The sequence below is a fragment of the Microtus pennsylvanicus genome, chromosome 4 (genome assembly GCF_037038515.1).
Source record: "Microtus pennsylvanicus isolate mMicPen1 chromosome 4, mMicPen1.hap1, whole genome shotgun sequence".
Taxonomy (NCBI): Eukaryota; Metazoa; Chordata; class Mammalia; order Rodentia; family Cricetidae; genus Microtus; species Microtus pennsylvanicus.
The window spans coordinates 45,921,970-45,940,663 of record NC_134582.1 but is presented as its reverse complement, the minus strand read 5'-3'; the positions used below and the strand labels follow the sequence as shown (position 1 = coordinate 45,940,663).

The 18,694-nt window shown below is 37.7% G+C and overlaps 1 protein-coding gene across 8 annotated transcripts in view; it reads left to right on the top strand.

Moving 5' to 3' along the window:
* The window catches only part of Ankhd1 (ankyrin repeat and KH domain containing 1), a 117,657-nt gene that overhangs the window by 29,471 nt on the left and 69,492 nt on the right, over positions 1 to 18,694 (top strand). For all 8 annotated transcript variants that reach the window (XM_075968873.1, XM_075968867.1, XM_075968872.1 and 5 more), the window contains exons 6-9: positions 6,922 to 7,155; positions 9,651 to 9,745; positions 13,933 to 14,170; positions 14,419 to 14,610. In XM_075968873.1, coding sequence (XP_075824988.1) covers positions 6,922 to 7,155; positions 9,651 to 9,745; positions 13,933 to 14,170; positions 14,419 to 14,610 — 759 coding nt within the window. The remainder of the gene's footprint in view (positions 1 to 6,921; positions 7,156 to 9,650; positions 9,746 to 13,932; positions 14,171 to 14,418; positions 14,611 to 18,694) is intronic.

The window sequence follows — 18,694 nt, the reverse complement described above, 5'->3', positions numbered from 1 at the left end:
TTTGATTACTAGAGCATTGGTGAGGTGAGGTAGCACAGCAGGTAAGGCCCTTGCCTGGGCTAATAACCCAGTTCAGTTTCCAGGGTGCAGATGGCAGAAGGAGAGAACCAGCTCTTGAACGTTGACCTCTTATTTCATTTTCGAGTCATGGCATACACATATCCCACCTCATACACACAGAAAACAAATAAATGTAATTTTTAAAAATTAGATTATTGGGGAAAATGAATGGAAACCTTCTGAAAATAATATTGACTTTGATATCTTTAATAGTCTTTGTTGTAATTGTTGAGTTATGGTCTCAATGTGTAGACCAGAAGGGCTTTGCACTCAAAAATCCTCTTTTCAGCCTTTAGAGTATAGGGATTATAGCATGTACCATCACTCCTGGGTGAAAAGTCTTTAAGTCAGTGTGCAGCCTTACTGAAATTCTAGCACTCAGGAGGCTAAAGTGGGGGCTTCTTGAATTTGGGGATAGTCTGGGGTTGATAGCAAGGTTCTGTTTCCAAAAACAGCAAATCTAACATAAACTTAAAGCATAAAGAGGCACTTGTGTATAAATCTTAGCTCTTAGGAACCTGAGGCAGGAGGATTGCTGTTTGTTTGAAACACATATTGGATATATAGGGTCTTCCAGTACAGTTCTAGTCTGCATAATAAAACTATCTCAGCCGGGTGGTGGTGGCACACGCCTTTAATCCCAGCACTTGGGAGGCAGAGGCAGGTGGATCTCAGTGAGTTCGAGACCAGCCTGGTCTACAGAGCTAGTTCCAGGACAGGCTCCAAAGCCACAGAGAAACCCTGTCTCGAAAAACCAAATAAGTAAATAAATAAATAAATAAAAAACTATCTCAAAAACAAACTATGTAGGTTCTTTTTGGTCAAGATGAACAGTTTTTCTGCTACAAATTATTTCTTTTGTCCCAGTGATATGTAATATATAAAGAAAAAGTTATGAGCTATATCTCCTGTAGTTCCTTTCCTTATATAGCTCCTTTGACTTTGTGTTTATGGTATCAGATTTTTATTTATGGTCTGCTGAATACATTTATTAATAAGAAAATGCTGCCCATCCCCAACTTCTCCCTCTTCTTTTTTTTAAAATGCCATAAAGAAAATTTTAATAGGCTATCTACTGATATATATTAAAAGTATGATTTAAATTTAGATCTGGAGCTGGGAATGTAAATAAGTTGATATAGTACTTACCAAGCATGCGTGAAACCCTCAGTTCGATTCCTAGCATCACATAAACCAGATACTAGTTACTAGTTATCATAAATTAGTTACTTTCCTGTTGCTGTGACAAAACACCATGATCAAAATAACTTCTAAAAGAAAGCATTTAACTGGGTTTATAGTTTGAAAGCATTAGAGTCTGTCATAGTGAAGCAAAGACATGACATAAGAATAGATGTGAGAAGACTTTTTTTTTTTGTTTTCAGATTTTTGAGACAGGGTTTTTCTGTAACAGTCCTGGCTGTCCTGAAACTTACTGTGTAGACCATGCTGGCCTTGAACCCAGAGATTCACCTGCCTCAGCCTCCCTAGTGCTAGGGAGGCATGTGCCACTGCTGTCCGGCAGGGAACACTCACATCTTGATCTTCATGTAGAAAGCAGAGAGAGAGAACACACTTGGAATGGCAGAAATCTTTTGAAACCATAAAGCTAGTCCCTAGTGACACGCTTCTTCCAAGACTACACCTGCTTATCCTTCCCAAACAGTTCCACAAACTGAGGGCTACATATCTAGTCATATAAACCTAAGGAAGCCATTCTCATTCAAACCACTATATTTCACTCCATGACTCCCAATAGGCTTGTGACCATATCATAATGCAAAATACATTTAGTCCACCTTTAAAAGTCCTTATAGTCTTTCACAGTTTCTATACTGTTTTAAAGTTTAAGTCTTTTCTGAGATTTAAGGCTAATGTTTCTCAACCAGTGAGTCACGACATGTCGGGGGTCAGATCACCTTTCACAGGGGTGACCAAAGACTATTGGAAAACACAGATACTTAAGTACATTATGATTCATAACAGTAACAAAATTAGATTTATTTAATTTTAGATTAAATAGAATAATTAGATTCATTGAAGTAGCAATGAAAATTATTTTATGGTTGTGGGGTCACCAAAACATAAGTAACTGTGTTACAGGGTTACAACATTAGGAAGGTGGTAAACTACTGCTCAAGGCAATCTCTTAATTGTAACCCCCCTTAAAATCAGAAAAAAATTACATACTTTCAGTATACAATGGCACAGAATATACATTACTATTACAAAAGGGAGGCATGAGGTACAGTGAAGAAATACTAGACCAAGATGGAAAACCAGCAGAGCAAACTCCAAATCCTGTAGCTCCATGTGTGAGATCAAAGGACTTTGATGGTTCTTCCCTTCCTACTTTGCAGCCTGCAACACACTTCATTTTCCTAGGCTGGTTCCATCCCCTGTATGCAGCTTTCCCTGGCAGACATCCTATAGTTCTGGTACCTGTAATATCTTGGGTTCTCCAATGCAGTCCAGCTGTTGCCTTGACAGCTTTATGAAATGGCCTCACGGGCCCACCACATGGACAAAACTGCGAAGTTCAGCTGCCTGCTTGGACTGGAGCTTGATCCCCTTAATCCATATTTACAGTAGCTTTTGTTCATTGTTGCTTTCTAGGAACAGAAAATTTCTTAAGCCTTTTTATAAGTTGTGAGCTTAGTTGGGTGGGGGTCTTCCCTTTATTTCTATAGGGATCAGGCCTCACCTTCATCTCCTTACCTATTTCAGCATAAACCTTAACTCTGACATTAAATTTCTTCATGCTCTTTTTCTCTTCAAACTGTGTAACTTTTATTTATTTTTGTCCCACTTGCTCATTTTCATTGTAGTCCTACATAAGAGTGATTACTAATGCACAGAGTCAATAATCTTCAAAATCTGCAACAAAGAATTTTTTGTTATTTGTCATTTTAGCCTCAGGCAGATTTTCAGGAAAAGAGCAGAAGGCTGTCTCATTGTTTTGCCAAAATATCACAAGAATGGTCTCTAGCCCAGTTGGTAATATTGTTTCTCTCTGAAACCTCTTGAGTTAGGCCTCCATAGTCATATCTCTCAGTACTTTCTCCCAAGGTCCTGCTAGAAATGGTCTATTAAGGTCTGCTTACAACATTCAACTTGCTTTTCTATTCCAAAGTCCCAAACTCTTTTATATTCTTCCCCATGTCATGTCCCACATGGTCATGTCTGTCACATCAATAACCCACTCTCTGGTACCAACTTCTATATTAGTTAGGGTTTCTAGTGCTGTGATAAAACATTATGACCAATGCAACTTATAAAAGCAATCATTTAATTGAATTTGCAACTTCAGAGGGTTAGAATCCATGATGGCAGAGCAAGGGCATGCTGACAGAAATAGCTGACAGGTCACATCTTGATCCCTAAGCAGGAGGCAGAAAGAAGACTGGAAATGGCACAAGACTTCAAAGACCATCTCAGTGACAGATGTCCTCCCACAAGGCCACACTTTCCAAATCATTCCACCAATGGGGGACCACGTATTTAAACAATGAGCATATGGGGGCTTCCTTCAAACAAGGTTTAGTGACACATCTATAATCCCAGAACTTCCGAGCCTGAAGCCAGAGAAGGATTACTATGGGTTCTAGGCCAGTATGGACTACAGAGTGACAAACTGTATCATTAAATTAAAAAAAAATGGTATTTTTTCTTGAAGGTGTTAAGATGAGAAGAATGTATACCTATCTTGTGGTTATGTTGTGAATATAAGTGTAAGATATTTTTCTCAGATCTGGAGAGATGGTATGCCATTTAAGATCCAATACTGCTTATTCCCCAAGATTATTTTCCAGTCCCATGTCAGGTGGCTCTCAACCATCTGTAATTCTAGCTCCAGGAGGATCTAACACCTCTGCTTCTGCCAGCACCTGCATACATGTGTACATATCCACATTGATATATGTATAATAAAAATTTAATCTTTTAATAGAAGATAGATGTCTGGAGGAAGTGTATCCAATACAGTGAATTATCTTTTGATTTGATTTGTTAAAAACAGTTTTTAAAAAAAATCAGTGGATAGAAATAAAATGTTAAATGTTCTAAGCTATACAGTATTCAAAGGAAAGTAATTTTGAATAGTATTTTAGAATTTTATTTTTATTTTGTTTATTTGAGGTTAGGGGCTTTGAGACAAGGCCTTACTATGTAGCCTTGGCTGTCCTGGAACTCAAAATTTAGACTCAGACCTACCTGCCTCTGCCTCCTGAGTGCTGGGATTCAGAAAGAAGCCTGGCTATCAGCAAGTAGGTATGTGCCAATGGACTCTTAGTATACTCTATAAATGACTAATGAAAATACTTCACCCCTGCCCTCCCATTTCCACTCACAATTTTAACTCCTATTTAATTGGAAAAATAGAAAATTTCAAAAAGAAGTTGATTCATCTTCCTATAAGTAAATTCCTAATCAAGCTACTTTTTAATTAATTAATTGATATACTTATTTTGCATGCTCTTGTATGCACACATGGAAGACTGAAGAGGCCATCAGGTATCCATCTCTGTCCCTGCCTACTTTTCTAGGACTCTTGTTTTCTTGACTAAGCCAACAGCCAGCAACCTATCTCTACCTCTCTCAGAGCTGGTGTCCAATGCATGTGCAGGATGTCTGGCTTATGTGGGTATGGTGATCTAAACTCCAATTTCATGTTTGGTTTGGTTTTGGTTTTTTGGTTTTTTTTTTGTTTGTTTGTTTGTTTTGTTTTTTGATTTTTCAAGACAGGGTTTCTCTGTGGCTTTGGAGCCTCTCCTGGAACTAGCTCTGTAGACCAGGCTGGTCTCGAACTCACAGAGATCTGCCTGCCTCTGCCTCCCAAGGGCTGGGATAAAGGCGTGCACCACCATCGCCCGGCTTTGGTTTTGTTTTTTGAGACAGGATTTTTCTGTATAGTTCTGAAACTCACTCTGTAGACCAGACTGGGCTCCAACTTAAGAAATCCACCTGCCTCTGCCTCCTGAGTGCTGGGATTAAAGGCGTGCGCTGCCACCACCCAGACAATCTTATGATTTTAACCAGTGAGCCATCTCTTCAGCCCCCAAATTTATTCATTTTGTTCAATAGACTGTACCTCTACTGTATGCCAGAATGATTTAGTGATTATTAAAAATATAGTTCCCAGGCCGATACAATGACTCAGCTTGGTAAAAACATTTGCTAGTCAAGCCTGATGACCCAGATTGATCCTTGAAACCCACATAAGGATTGAACGGAGAAGACCACTTCCTAAAATTTGAGTTCTTACTTCTATATGCATGCATACCAACAGACATGTATGCCCACATGCTCTCACATATAACACTCATAACTAATTTTTCTTTTTTAATTTTTTTTTGTCTCAAAAATAAAACAGACAGCCAGGTGGTGGTGGTGTATGCCTTTAATCCCAGCACTTGGAAGGCAGAGGCAGGCAGATCTCTGCAAGTTTGAGACCAGCCGGGTCTACAAGAACTAGTTCCAGGATAGGCTCCAAAGCTAAAGAGAAACCCTATCTTGAGGCTCAGGAGAAGATAAAATTGTAGTAGGAGCTGTGGGCCTGCTTTTCGTCCCGCCCGGCTCCCGCACGGCTAGCTTTACACCAGAAATAACAACACACAAACTGTATTCTTTTAAACACTGCTTGGCCCATGCTTTTCGTCCTGCCCGGCTCCCGCACTGCTAGCTTTACACCAGAAATAATAACACACAAACTGTATTCTTTTTTTTTTTTTTTTTTGGTTTTTCGAACTGTATTCTTTTAAACACTGCTTGGCCCATTAACTCTAGCCCTTACAGGCTAATTCTCATATCCCGATCAACCCCTCTCTAATAATCTGTGTAGCATCAGTCTTACTGGGAAAGATTCTAGCCTACGTCCATCCTGGGTCTGAGCTTCATGTGTCTGCCCGGGAGAGGGGAGCATGGCGTCTCTGAGCTCACTTCCTCTTCCTCCCAGCATTCTGTTCTGTTTACTCCAACCACCTATGTTCTAACCAATAAAATGGGCCAAGGCAGTTTCTTTATTTTTTAACCAATGACCTTCCTCCATCATAAAATAAAATACCAGCTTTATTAAGATGACTCATCCCGTGGAATTCATGTTTTAAGTGTGCAGTTCTAGAGGTTATGCAGTCTAATTTCAGATTACTTTTGTCACTACTGAAAGATCTCTACAGAGAACCAGGGTTCCAGTCTCAGCGCCCACATTTAGGCTCAAAACTATCCATAATTCCAGTGCCAGAGAATCTGATGCCCTCTTCTTACCTCCTCAAGCACCAGGCATACATGTGGTGCACATACATACATATACATGACTGTGGGCAAAACACTCATAAATAAATCTAAAAAGATAATAAATAAGTAAAGGATCTCTACCCATTTGTGTTCTGTTCTTTAAGCAACCACTATTCTGTTTTTGACATTTAGATTTGCCTTTTCTATGCTTTTTATATTGTCTAGACAATTAAAATATGTAGCATTTTGTATTATGCTTTGAAGAAATTCTGTCAGAAAATAAAGATATGCTTTAAATTGATGACAGTAAAAAAAAAAACTGAGATGGGGATGATTTTTTACATTTGTAGTTCCAGCTACTCCTGAAGTTGAGGCAAGAGAATTGTGAGTTCCAGACTAGTGTGGGTAACATGTGGAAAGACTAACAGGATGGGGGTGAAAGGAGAACATGTTTGTCTAGCATGTGTGAGACCATGGGTTGAATCTCTTGCACTTAAAAAATCAACAAACAAAGCATATAACTTGCAATCGTAGTTGTGGTTTATGTCAAGGAATTGGAGAGAGATAACTAGAACAGTAGTGTGACACATCTATTGTTAATTTTGTATTTTTTTTTTTGTTCTTTGTTAGGGAACACTGCACTTACTTATGCCTGTGCTGGAGGGTTTATTGACATTGTAAAAGTGCTACTTAATGAAGGTGCAAATATAGAAGACCATAATGAAAATGGACACACACCCCTAATGGAAGCAGCCAGTGCAGGTCACGTGGAAGTTGCCAGAGTTCTTCTAGATCACGGTGCAGGCATCAACACTCATTCTAATGAGTTCAAAGAAAGTGCTCTGACACTTGCCTGCTACAAAGGTACCTTTTATGTCAGAATATTTATAATTGCTTTTATAACAACTTCAAATATTTGAGTATTGAGTATTTGGGTTAACTTCTATATTTCTTCTTTACCTGAGTATTTGAATTTATATTGTTTTTTTTTCTTATGGTGTAAACTTATGTTACAAAACATATTGGAAAGCCTATTATTAACTGTGCTTTCTGTACTATCTTAATATATATTATTATTATTATTTTAATTCATTTAACTATGATGTCAACTTAGATTTAAGGATTTCCATTACTTAATACCCTTTGTTCTATATGTTTTGTTTTTTTTTTTTTTTTTTTTTGGTTTTCGAGACAGGGTTTCTCTGTAGCTTTGGTTCCTGTCCTGAAACTAGCTCTTGTAGACCAGACTGGCTTCGGACTCACAGAGATCCGCCTACCTCTGCCTCCCGAGTGCTGGGATTAAAGGCGTGCGCCACCACCGCCCGGCTTACATGATTTTTACATTGAAGTATTATACACAGATCTACTGATACACAGTTGGTGTAGAAAACCTGAAAAATATGTTTGTAGCACAAACAGAAATTTAAATGGCCTGTAATTACCATCTAAAGGGGAAAATGCATGTAAACAGTATTTTAGTATTTGTCCAGCGTATTTTTAAATAAGTTTTTAAAAATATACATATTTGTGAAATAAAATAGTTTATCAGTTTATGGTCTGTTTATTTTATTTAGTAGTATATCATAAATATATACTCATCTCAGTAAATGTTCTTGTAATGTATTTTTTAATGATCATATACTATTTCAGTTAGACTTTCTAGATTGGTTTGCCTGCAAATACCACAAAACACAGTGTGATTTGTAAAGAAGAGAAACCTAAGCATAAACTGTCTTGTGTTAGTATTGTAATTCATTTTTGTCATCAAGATCCAAGAGTGTTATTCTGCTGTACATCCTACTGTATGTTTTCTGTCCTTAATGTTAATCTGTAGTCCAGGAGGCAGCTCAGCCCAGCAGTACATACTTTAGGATAAGGAGGGTAAGAACAAAGTAGCAACAACCTTCCAATTTACTAGCTTCCTTTTAACAAGACTTTCTAGAAGCTTCACTTTGTAACTCTCACTGAGTTCCAAAGGCTCCCCTCTGCTACAAGGAAGGCTGGAAAATAATCTTAAAAGTTAGGCATGTTGTTCCCTAGCTAAAATCTAGTCCTGTTTTTCAAGAATAATAAGAATGGATGTTGAGTAGGGAACTCACAATCTCTGCCAAATAAATGAAATGTATACACCATAATTTCAATGGATACACCATAATTTCCTATTGTTGGACACTAATTGTTCCCAGCTTTTTACTGTTATTTTAAAACACTGTGATAACATCCTTGTGCAGAAATTTTTGCTTAGTCTCTGATTATTTCCTTAGGATAAATTCTGGAAGTGGAGTTGTTGGGTCAAAGAGTATGGATGCTTTTTAAGGCTTTTGATACATGCTTCCAAATTGCCTTCTAGAAAGGTTGGACTAGTTTACTAGGTGTCTCAGACCCCACTAGGTTGTCCGAGAACCCCTTTACCCACCTTTCAGCCTCTCCAGTACCGGGCATTATCATTCTCTTTACTCTTTCCCATTTTGGTAGCTAAAATAATGGTGTCTCATTTAGTATTTCTATCAGTTTACTATCCATTTATGTATCTTTTGAATTACCATTTTATATTCTCCACCTATTTTAACACTGAAATATTAGTATTTTTCTCATTAATTATTAAGGTTTTTTCATTCGGATTTTTTTTTATATATATATATTTTGGTTTTCGAGGCAGGGCTTCTCTGTAGCTTTGGAGCTTGTCCCAGAACTAGATCTTGTAGATCCGGCTGGCCTCGAACTCACAGAGATCCGCCTGCCTCTGCCTCTCGAGTGCTGGGGTTAAAGGTGTGCACCATCACCTGTCTTCAATTGTTTTTAAATGGAGTTGATTTTGTGTGTCTGCTCATTGTCACAGTGTGGGTATGGTGATTTTAAAGCTGGTTTTCTAGGTAATACGTTCTAATAAACTTTACCTGACTTTCTGTTTGATTCCAGTGTTTTGATAGTTGATGTAAATAAAATCAAAGAACAAGTAAGATTATTTTAACTAGAAATAAGTGATTTAGAAGGTCAAACTTAGCCAAGCGATGATGGTGTACGCCTTTAATCCCAGCATTTGGGAGGCAGAGGCAGGTGGATCTCTGTGATTTTGAGGCCAGCCCAGTCTACAAAGTAAGTTCCAGGGCGGCCAAGACTGTTACACAGAGAAACCCTATCTTGAAAAAAAAAAAAGTCAGTCTTTAAAACTTAGGTAGTATGACCTTTTTGAGAGTCTGCCTACTTAATTGTTTTCAGTTGGCTTTGTAAAACTGTCATTAATTTATTAAATTCAAATGAAAGCTTCATAGATTATATATAGACATGTGAAAATAAAACTCTTCAATTTAATACTTATGCATTCAATTGATAGTCAATTCTTTAACCTTATTTTTAAGGCCATTTGGATATGGTTCGATTTCTGCTTGAAGCTGGTGCAGATCAAGAGCATAAAACTGATGAGATGCATACTGCCTTAATGGAGGCTTGCATGGTAATTTAATTGTGATCACTTGAAATTTTGTGGGAAAAATCCATATATTTGTGTGAGAATTATTATCGTTACTGTTGTTTCTGGTGTGTGTGTATGCGTGTGTGCGTGCACATGCATGCACGAAGGTACATAAGCCTTTCGAAACCCACAGGACAAACAAACATCAGTCTTAATTGTAGAGGCAGGGTCTCTCTTACTGACCTGGAACCTCCTAAGTAGAATAGGCAGGTTTGCTTTGGGCTTCTGTGATCTGAATATCTCCACCTCACTATTGTGTACCAACAAACCTAGAGTTTTATTTGTGTTTTGTTTTTTGTTTGTTGTTGTTGTTTTACTGTGGGTTCTGGTGACCAAACTTATGTTCTTATTCTTACATGGCAACCACTTCAAGTGAGTCCAGTCTCACTAAAAATTGTTAAACATTGGCTTGTATTTTTCACTGAATTTTAAGTTTAAAAAAAAAAAACTAGTAATGCTTTAATATATGGACTTTTAAAGGGTGATAGCAATGGGTAATCTTTTTCCCCTGCTTGGTCGGTCGGTCGGTCGGTCGGTCGGTCGGTCGGTCGGTCGGTCTGTCTGTCTGTCTGTCTGTCTGTCTGTCTGTCTGTCTTTCTTTCTTTCTTTCTTTCTTTCTTTCTTTCTTTCTTTCTTTCTTTCTTTCTTGTTTTGTTTTTGTGACGGTTTCTCTATAACTTTGGTACCTGTCATGGATCTCTATGTAGACCAGGCGGGCCTCAAATTTAGAGATCTGCCTGTCTCTGCTTCCTGGGTGCTGGGATTAAAAGCATGCACCTAGCATAACTAGTCATCTTAATGTAACATTTTTAGGGTTTTGTTTTGTTTTTCTCAAGACAGGGTTTCTCTGTGTAGCCCTTGCTGTCCTGGAGCTCTTTGTAGACCAGGTTAGCCTTGAACTTACAGAGATGTGCCTACCTCCCTCTCAAGTACTGGGTTAAAGGCACCACATGGCTCTTTTTTTTTTTTTAAATAGTATGTACAGGTGTATTTCCTGCATGTATGTCAGTGTACCATGTGTGTATAGTGCCCATGGAGTTCAGAAAAAGTTGTCAGGTCCTCTGGAACTAGAGTATGAGTCTTGAGAATTAAACCTGGGTTATTTGGAAGAGCAGCCAGTGCTCTTAACTGCTGATCTGCAGCCTAAATATATTAATAAAACTCTTAATTTTTGAGATGTTAAACATTGAGATTTCTGATATGAATATCTGTTGGTTTTTTGTTTTGTTTTGTTTTCTTATTGGTTTCACATTAGCCCACATAGGTCTGAAGCAGAAGCTACACCTTACTATGATCCTCCCTGTCTCCGTTTCATGAGTGCTGGGATTACAGGTTGTAAGCTATCATGCCCCACTCTCTACATTTTTACTCATTAAAATCCTATAAAGCGGGCCAGTGAGTTGGTTCAACTAGGAAAAACTTGATATACAGGCTAAATAACCTAAATTGGGTCCCCAAAGCATGATGGAAGGTTCTATTGAGAACTAGATACTCAGTTCATTGGCCTGTTTGTTTATTGAATGGATAATTTGTGAGATGTTTCTTTTCCTCCAGATATATTTATTTTACATGTATGAATGTTTTTCAGGTATGTATCTCTGTGTAATATATGTATGCCCAGTGCCAACAAGGATCAGAAGATTGTATCAGATTTCTGGAACTGCAGTTGTGTGTGATTGTGAGCCACCATGTGGATGCTGGGATTTGAACCTCTGTAGAGTAGCAAATTCTCTAAACCTCTGAGCCATTTATCTATATCTCTAGTTCTGATTTGTGAGATTTTGATGCTTTAATGTTTTTGGGTTTTTTGTTTATTTTCTTGTTTGTTTTTTGTGTTTTGTTTTTGTCTTTGGTTTTGGTAGTTTTTTGTTTGACTTTGTTGTTGTGTTTTGTTTTTGAGACAGGGTTTCACTGTGTTCTCTGGCTGGCCTAGATCTTGATATGTAGACCAGGCTGGCCTCAAACTCACTTTCCTCTGTCTCCTGAATGCTAGGATTATTTTTTTTTCAGTTCTTAAATATAAAGTCCCCTAGTTTTGGCATTTGTGTTAAAAGTAATTAAGATTTGGCCAAGGGTCCATGAGATAGCTCAGCAGATAATGGTGCTTGCCACAACTTTGAGTTTGACCCACATGATGAAAACAGAGAACCAGCCCCTACAAGTTGTGCTCTGTCCTCTGACCTGCACACATATTCTTGTTCTTTTCTTTCCCAACAACCCCTTCTTCCTCTCTTCCCCCAGTATAAAATAAATTAAAATATAATAAAAAATAAACTAAGGAAATTCTATATACTCTTAAAAATAATTAAATCTGAAATGTTGAATTTCAGTATTCATCCCTTCTATTATGTCGATCCATGGTTTTGAATTCAAGGTCTTAGTACCATGGTGTGTGCGTGTGTGTTTGTGTGTGTGTGAGACTTGCCAGAGGAAGCCAGAAGAGGGTGCTGGTTTCTCTGGAACTGGATGTATAGCCAGCCAGTTGTCAGCTGCCATGTGGATGCTGAAAATTGAACCCAGCACTGGAAAGAGCATCCAGTGCTCTTAGTCCAGGAACAATCTCTTCAGTCACCCAAATTTAATTCTTATTAGGGTTATTGTGATCATTTTTGAAATGTAGAATGATATAACATGCTTGTAACACATATTAAAGCCAATATAATGTTTGAAGTTAAGAATTTAAAACTGAGGACTGAGAATCTGGAGAGATGACTCAGAGGTTAAGTGTCAAAGTCTCTGTTCTATTACTGTAAAGAGACACCATGACCGAGGTAACTTTTAGAAAAGAAAGCATTTAATTGGGGGCTCGCTTATAGTTTCAGAAGGTTGTCTGTTATCATCATGGCAGGAATATACTAGCATGTATGGTACTAGTGCAGTGACTAAGAGCTACATCCTGATCTATAGGCATCAGGCAGAGAGGGAGACAGCAAAAACTCTTGGTCTGGTGTGGGCTTTTGAAATCTCAGGGCTCAACCCCAGTGACACACCTCCTTCAACAAGGCCACAATTCCTAATCCTATGCAAACATTCCACCCACTAAGGCGTAGACATTCAAACATACGAATCTGTGGGGGCTGGTCTCGTCCAAACAACCACAGAGTGCCTAGTGCTCACACAGAGGACCTGAGCTCAGATCCCAGCACCCATGTGGTGACTCATAACTTGCTGTAATTCTAACTTTAGAGGATTCAGTGCCCTCTGGCCTCCTGGCACATGGTGCCCATAAACTCACTGGCATACAAATGCACACATAAATAAAAATAAATCTTTAAAACAAAACAAAAAAAATGAGGTCTAGAGAGGAGCTCAGTGGTTAAAATATGGGCTTAGCATATGTACGACCCTAATAATTTACGTGCGAATATAAGCTTTGTTTTAAAAATATTCTTTGCCTTGGTATAACAGGTTGCTATGAAGCAAAGATAGAGCAATACTAATCCATAGGGATTTAGCTAAGTGACAAAATCCCAATTGGTAATGATTTCACAGTTCATTATGATGGTTTTTTTTGGGGGGGGGGTGTTGTTTGTTTGTTATTTTGATCAAGCTTTCCTTTCTAAGGAAGATCTAATACAGTTTCTACATTTAAAAATAGAAACCCTCTATATTTGAGAATATGGTTATATTTGAGCCGATAGTTTTATGAACAGTAATTCTTTTTGAGGTACTGTTCACTGAATTCAGTAGTTTTTCTGAACTTCAAAAACTATAAAAATTCAAAGTTATTTGGAAGTGACTATTTGTTATCTGGTTGGATGTGTTCTAGAAAATTTTGCACTTTGTGAAAATGAAGGTAAACATTTAACTTAGTAAATTATTTATTAAATTATTTTAAGATTTTATTTTATGTTAATTCGTGTTTTGCCTGCATGTATGTCTGTGTGAGTGTATTGGATCCTGGAATTACAGACATTTTTGAGCTGCCATGTGGTTATTAGGAATTGAACCCAGTCAGTGCTCTTAACCACTGAGCCATCTCTCCAACCCCTTAAACGTTTAAAAAATAGTATTAATGGATGTTAGGTGAGGTTCAGGTGGCATGATATTAATGTGTGGAATCTAGCCTATGTCAGCTAATCTGTCTTTAGACCCTTATTTGCCTTCCACTTTCAAAAAGCAAAACATAAAACTACAAAGTTCTTTGTTTTATCTCTGAACATCTTCAGGATGGGCATGTAGAAGTGGCACGTTTGCTTTTGGACAGTGGCGCTCAAGTGAATATGCCTGCGGATTCCTTTGAGTCTCCGTTGACTCTGGCTGCTTGTGGTGGACATGTTGAATTGGCAGCATTGCTTATTGAAAGAGGAGCAAATCTTGAAGAAGTTAATGATGAAGGATATACGCCCTTGATGGAAGCTGCTCGGGAAGGACATGAAGAGATGGTGGCACTGCTCTTAGCACAAGGTAAAGCCATTGTACATTTTAAAGATTAATGTCCTTGTGTGTTTTGTGTATCAGTTGAAATCGATACTGTTTTTGCACTGATGAGAAAATAAATTTTCTGTAGCCTAGGTAGGCCTTGAACTTTGAATCTTACAAAATTCTCCGTACTCTAGGGGGAACAGCCTAAGCAAAGGTGGTAGGTGATTATCATCTTATTTGAACACTGTATTATAATTCTCTTTTGGCTAGTTCTTTTGTTGTGCTTTCAGGTGCAAATATAAATGCCCAGACAGAAGAAACCCAGGAAACTGCTCTTACCTTGGCTTGCTGTGGAGGCTTTTCTGAAGTTGCAGATTTTCTGATTAAGGCAGGGGCTGACATAGAACTTGGCTGCTCCACACCTCTCATGGAGGCTTCTCAAGAGGGACACCTGGAGTTGGTTAAATATTTGCTGGCTGCTGGTATGTGGCTTTAAAAATGCCTTTGTCATAGAAAGAAAAATACAAATAATAATCTATTTATATGTGTCAAATCTAAGAACAATTGAACTAAGAAATACAGAGTACAGAGGTGACTACCAGAGTCTATGGATAATGTAGGAGGATTAAGAACCTACAGCAAAAAAGGAAGTGTTGTGAAAGAGTGCCAAGGCTCAGTGACTTACTTTCTTCACAGAATGGTAATGGTGTTTAAGAGTAATGGAGTGTCTTATTTTTAAAAAATTTTATATATAGAGAGAGAATATGAGAATGTAAATGCAGTCATGTGTGTGCCACCTGTGGAAGTGAGAGGACAGCCTTGATTGTGTTTTTCCAGTGAGGATTTTAGTAATTGAACTCAGGTTGTTAGGCTTGTGCCTAAAGTGCTTCACTTGCTAAGCCATCTCTTCATCTCCTAATTCAAAACTTCTAATACAAACAGACTGGGTGTTTTTATCACCAAGAAATAATGTATGTCAGGTGATAGATAATAATTAACATGATTTGATTATTTTAGTCTGTTCTTAACATTGTTCCCCATAAATGTATACAAATATTGACTGTCTATTAGCAATAAAATTAGAGTTAAGGATGTAGATTGGTGTTAGAGGGCTGATTAGTATGCATTAAGCTCCGGGTTTGTTAGCTTTTGTGCATCTATAGTCTCAGATACTAGGGAGGCTAAAGATAGAATATCACCTCAGCCCAGCAGTGTGAAGCCAGCCTGAGCAATAATATTCTAAGACCTTGTCTTTAATAAACTTCTTACTGTTGCTAGTATTTCCTTATAATTGTAAGGGCTCTTATAAACTCTCCATTCTTTTCTTTTGGAAGAAAAGTTAATTCTTCCTGTTTAGTTGTTTTGGCATAGTCATGGCTATGGCATGATATTTTAAACCTGTTCATTTTTTGACATTTCTGAGTTGCCTTAAAAAGAAAATAAAGGGATTGGTGTGGTGATGGCTCTGCTGGTAAAGCACTTGCCATATAAGCATGAGGGTGACACCCATACCACCTACGTAAAAGCTGGGTGGGCCCAAGGCCACCATGTAACCTCAAGGATGGGGAAGTGGAGACAGGGAATCTGCAGAGCAAGGTGGACTATGGCAAGCTTCAGATTCAGTGAAAGACTCTGCCTCAATAAATAGAATAATCAAAGAAGACACCCAGTGCCATTGTTTGGCTTTTACAAACATTTGCAAATATGTTCTACATATATGTGTACATACACATATGTACACTATTGCACACCATAGTCACATACATAGACCCAAAAAAAGTGGGAAATAATTTTGTTGGCAAAGTACTTGTTTCAAATATTTGCACTTCATTCTTTGTTAAGTAATATAAAACAATAAGTATTACTTGATAATATATGTTGTCTGTAGGCTATGCCAGAAAAAAATTGGTCCAAATAGAGATAAATTTTTGTCTTTTAACAGTATTATTGACTTTCTCATTTTATCCAGGTATGATTCGTTGTTTTAAAGCTGAAGTCTGATATGGCAGCACATGCCTGTAATCTCCACATTGGAAAGGTAGAAGCAGGAGGATCCAGCCTGGTTTATAGATTAAGTTCTAGGCCAACCAGAGCTACATAGTGAGACCTTGTTTTAAACAACACAAAGAGAATTTTATATAGGTGAAATCAGGAGTTCAAGACTATCCTTGGCCACATAAGAGCATGGTTGAGATTCATGAGATCATGGAACCACAAACCCAAAACAAAACCAAAGAACTTACTGAATATTAGATATTTTACTCAGCTTTTGTATTGTCTCTATTAATGCCTCTAGTCATTGTGCTATAAAAAAAATTAGTTGGATGTGGTGGTGCATGCTTTTAATCTGAGCACTCAGGAGGCTGAGGTAGGTAGATCTCTGATTTCAAAGCCAACCTGGTCTACACAGCAAGTTGCAGACCCTGTGTAAAATGAGATCCTGTGTGAAAAGAAAGAAACAATATTAAACTTTATTGTTTGGTTTATTTATTTGAGTTTGGGTCTCAGTATATATCTCTGTTGGCTCTTAGCTCAGCCTTCTGGGAAGCATACTTGGCTTAAACACATTTTTTTTTTTAAATTCTGAAATTAACTGATGGACAGTTCCTACATAATCTTACCAGGCTAAACCTAGCTAGCATTCAGTAATTAAGCCTAGAGCTCCTGGCATTACTTTTTGTTGTATCTCGGTTGACTGAGGCATTTGTCTCATGCTTGGCACTTGTTGCTACTTGAAGGATATTAGTTCTCAGAGCTCTCCAATTAGAATGATGATTCCAACATCAACCAATTTTTTTTTTTTTGACTTTGGTTTGAGTGAGTTTTGTTTTCTATGACAGACTCTTGTAAAGGACAGGCTGATCTTGACCTTGCTGTTGCTCTTCATCTTTCTGCTTTCGCTTCCCAAGTTGGGGTCACAGGTGTGCCCCACCATGTTCAGTTTGTTACCCATCCAATTTTAATTCATGGCCAGTTTTTTTTTACATGTATATACTTACCACTTTCCCCATTTATTTTTTTTCAATTTTATTGATTATGTATACAATATTCTGCCTACATGTATGTTTGCACACCAGGATAGGGCCCCAAATTTCATTATAGGTGGTTGTGAGCCACCATGTGGTTTCTGCGAATTGAACTCAGGACCTCTGGAAGAGCAGCCAGTGCTCTTAACCCTCTTAGCCATCCTTACAGTTTCCAGTTTTCATTATTTTTGAACATTGTTTTAGTTTAAAATAATTTTACCTGGTTTATCATTGTTGGTTTTTCGAAACAGGGTTTCTCTGTGTAACAGCCCTGGCTGCCCTTGAACTCACCCTAGACCAGGCTGGCCTCAAACTCACAGAGATCGCCTGCGTCTGCAGAGTGCTGGAATTAAAGGCATACGCCACCACTACCCAGCTTATTTTTCTTATATTTTCATGAATTAATGGTTAGTTCTAGAGGGAAACTCAGTTGTATTCAAGTAGAATTTTTAAAACCGGAAAGACCTTTTTGGTGACATTTTTATAATTTCTTTCACGAATATCTAGTTTTTTTAGTGTCTGGTTTTTCCTCTATTTTTTCTTTTATGGTATCATTCATTTGCCATCATCATAGTTTAGGTCCCTTGGATCATGAGAGGTTGCAAAGTAGAGATATGCTACAACTATATTGTTCCATTCTTGCTTATTAGTTGGGATTTCCTGTTAAAAGAATTCTACCCTTAATCAGAATTTGGTAGGAATTCATGTCGCAATGGTTAGATAAAGTTTGGCTTCGTTTTTCTCCCTTTTTATTTATACATTTCCAGAAATAATGAGATGAAACCCTAGTATCTTTCAGAAGTACCTAGTGTAGTCATGGGAAAGGAGTGTTCCATTCTTTGGTTTACTTATTTATTTATTTTAATTTCATTTTTCTAGACAGGGTTTCTCTGTGTAGCTCTGGCTGTCCTGGAACTTGATCTGTAGACGAGGCTGGCTGTGAACTCACAGAGGCCTGCCTCTCCCTCCCAAGTGCTAAGATTAAAGGTGTGCACTACCACTGCTCGGCCTCTTCAGTGTTTCTTAAAATTACTATTTGTGTGCATATACATGCATGTGTCTGTGTGTATGTGCGTGAATGCGTGGCCACAAATATACCACAGTATGCATTTGAAGATCAGAGGACAGCTTTGTTGAAGTCAATTTTCTTCTTCTACCTTTGTAGATTCCACTGATCAAACATGTTGTCAGACTTGCGTGGCACTGTTAGCCTGCAGAGCTATCTTACCAGCCTTTACTTTTAGGATTCTTTGGGCTCCAGTACTTTTTAGTTGGTAGGGTTAGGAAATACATATTTTCTTAAACATTTAAAAACTGTATCATAAATTCATTGTTTGTACTTCTAATTTAGAACCACAAGGTTTTTATTTCACTTAAGTAATTCATATGTTTTCTCTTAGCAACAAGAAAAATTTCCATTCTTAACCAAATAATTATTCACTTGATTTGTACCATAATATTCATAGAACTGTTTCAGAAAACAAACCAATATTGATAGCAATATGAATATTTACTGTTTAAATTTTTGTTTTTGTATCTA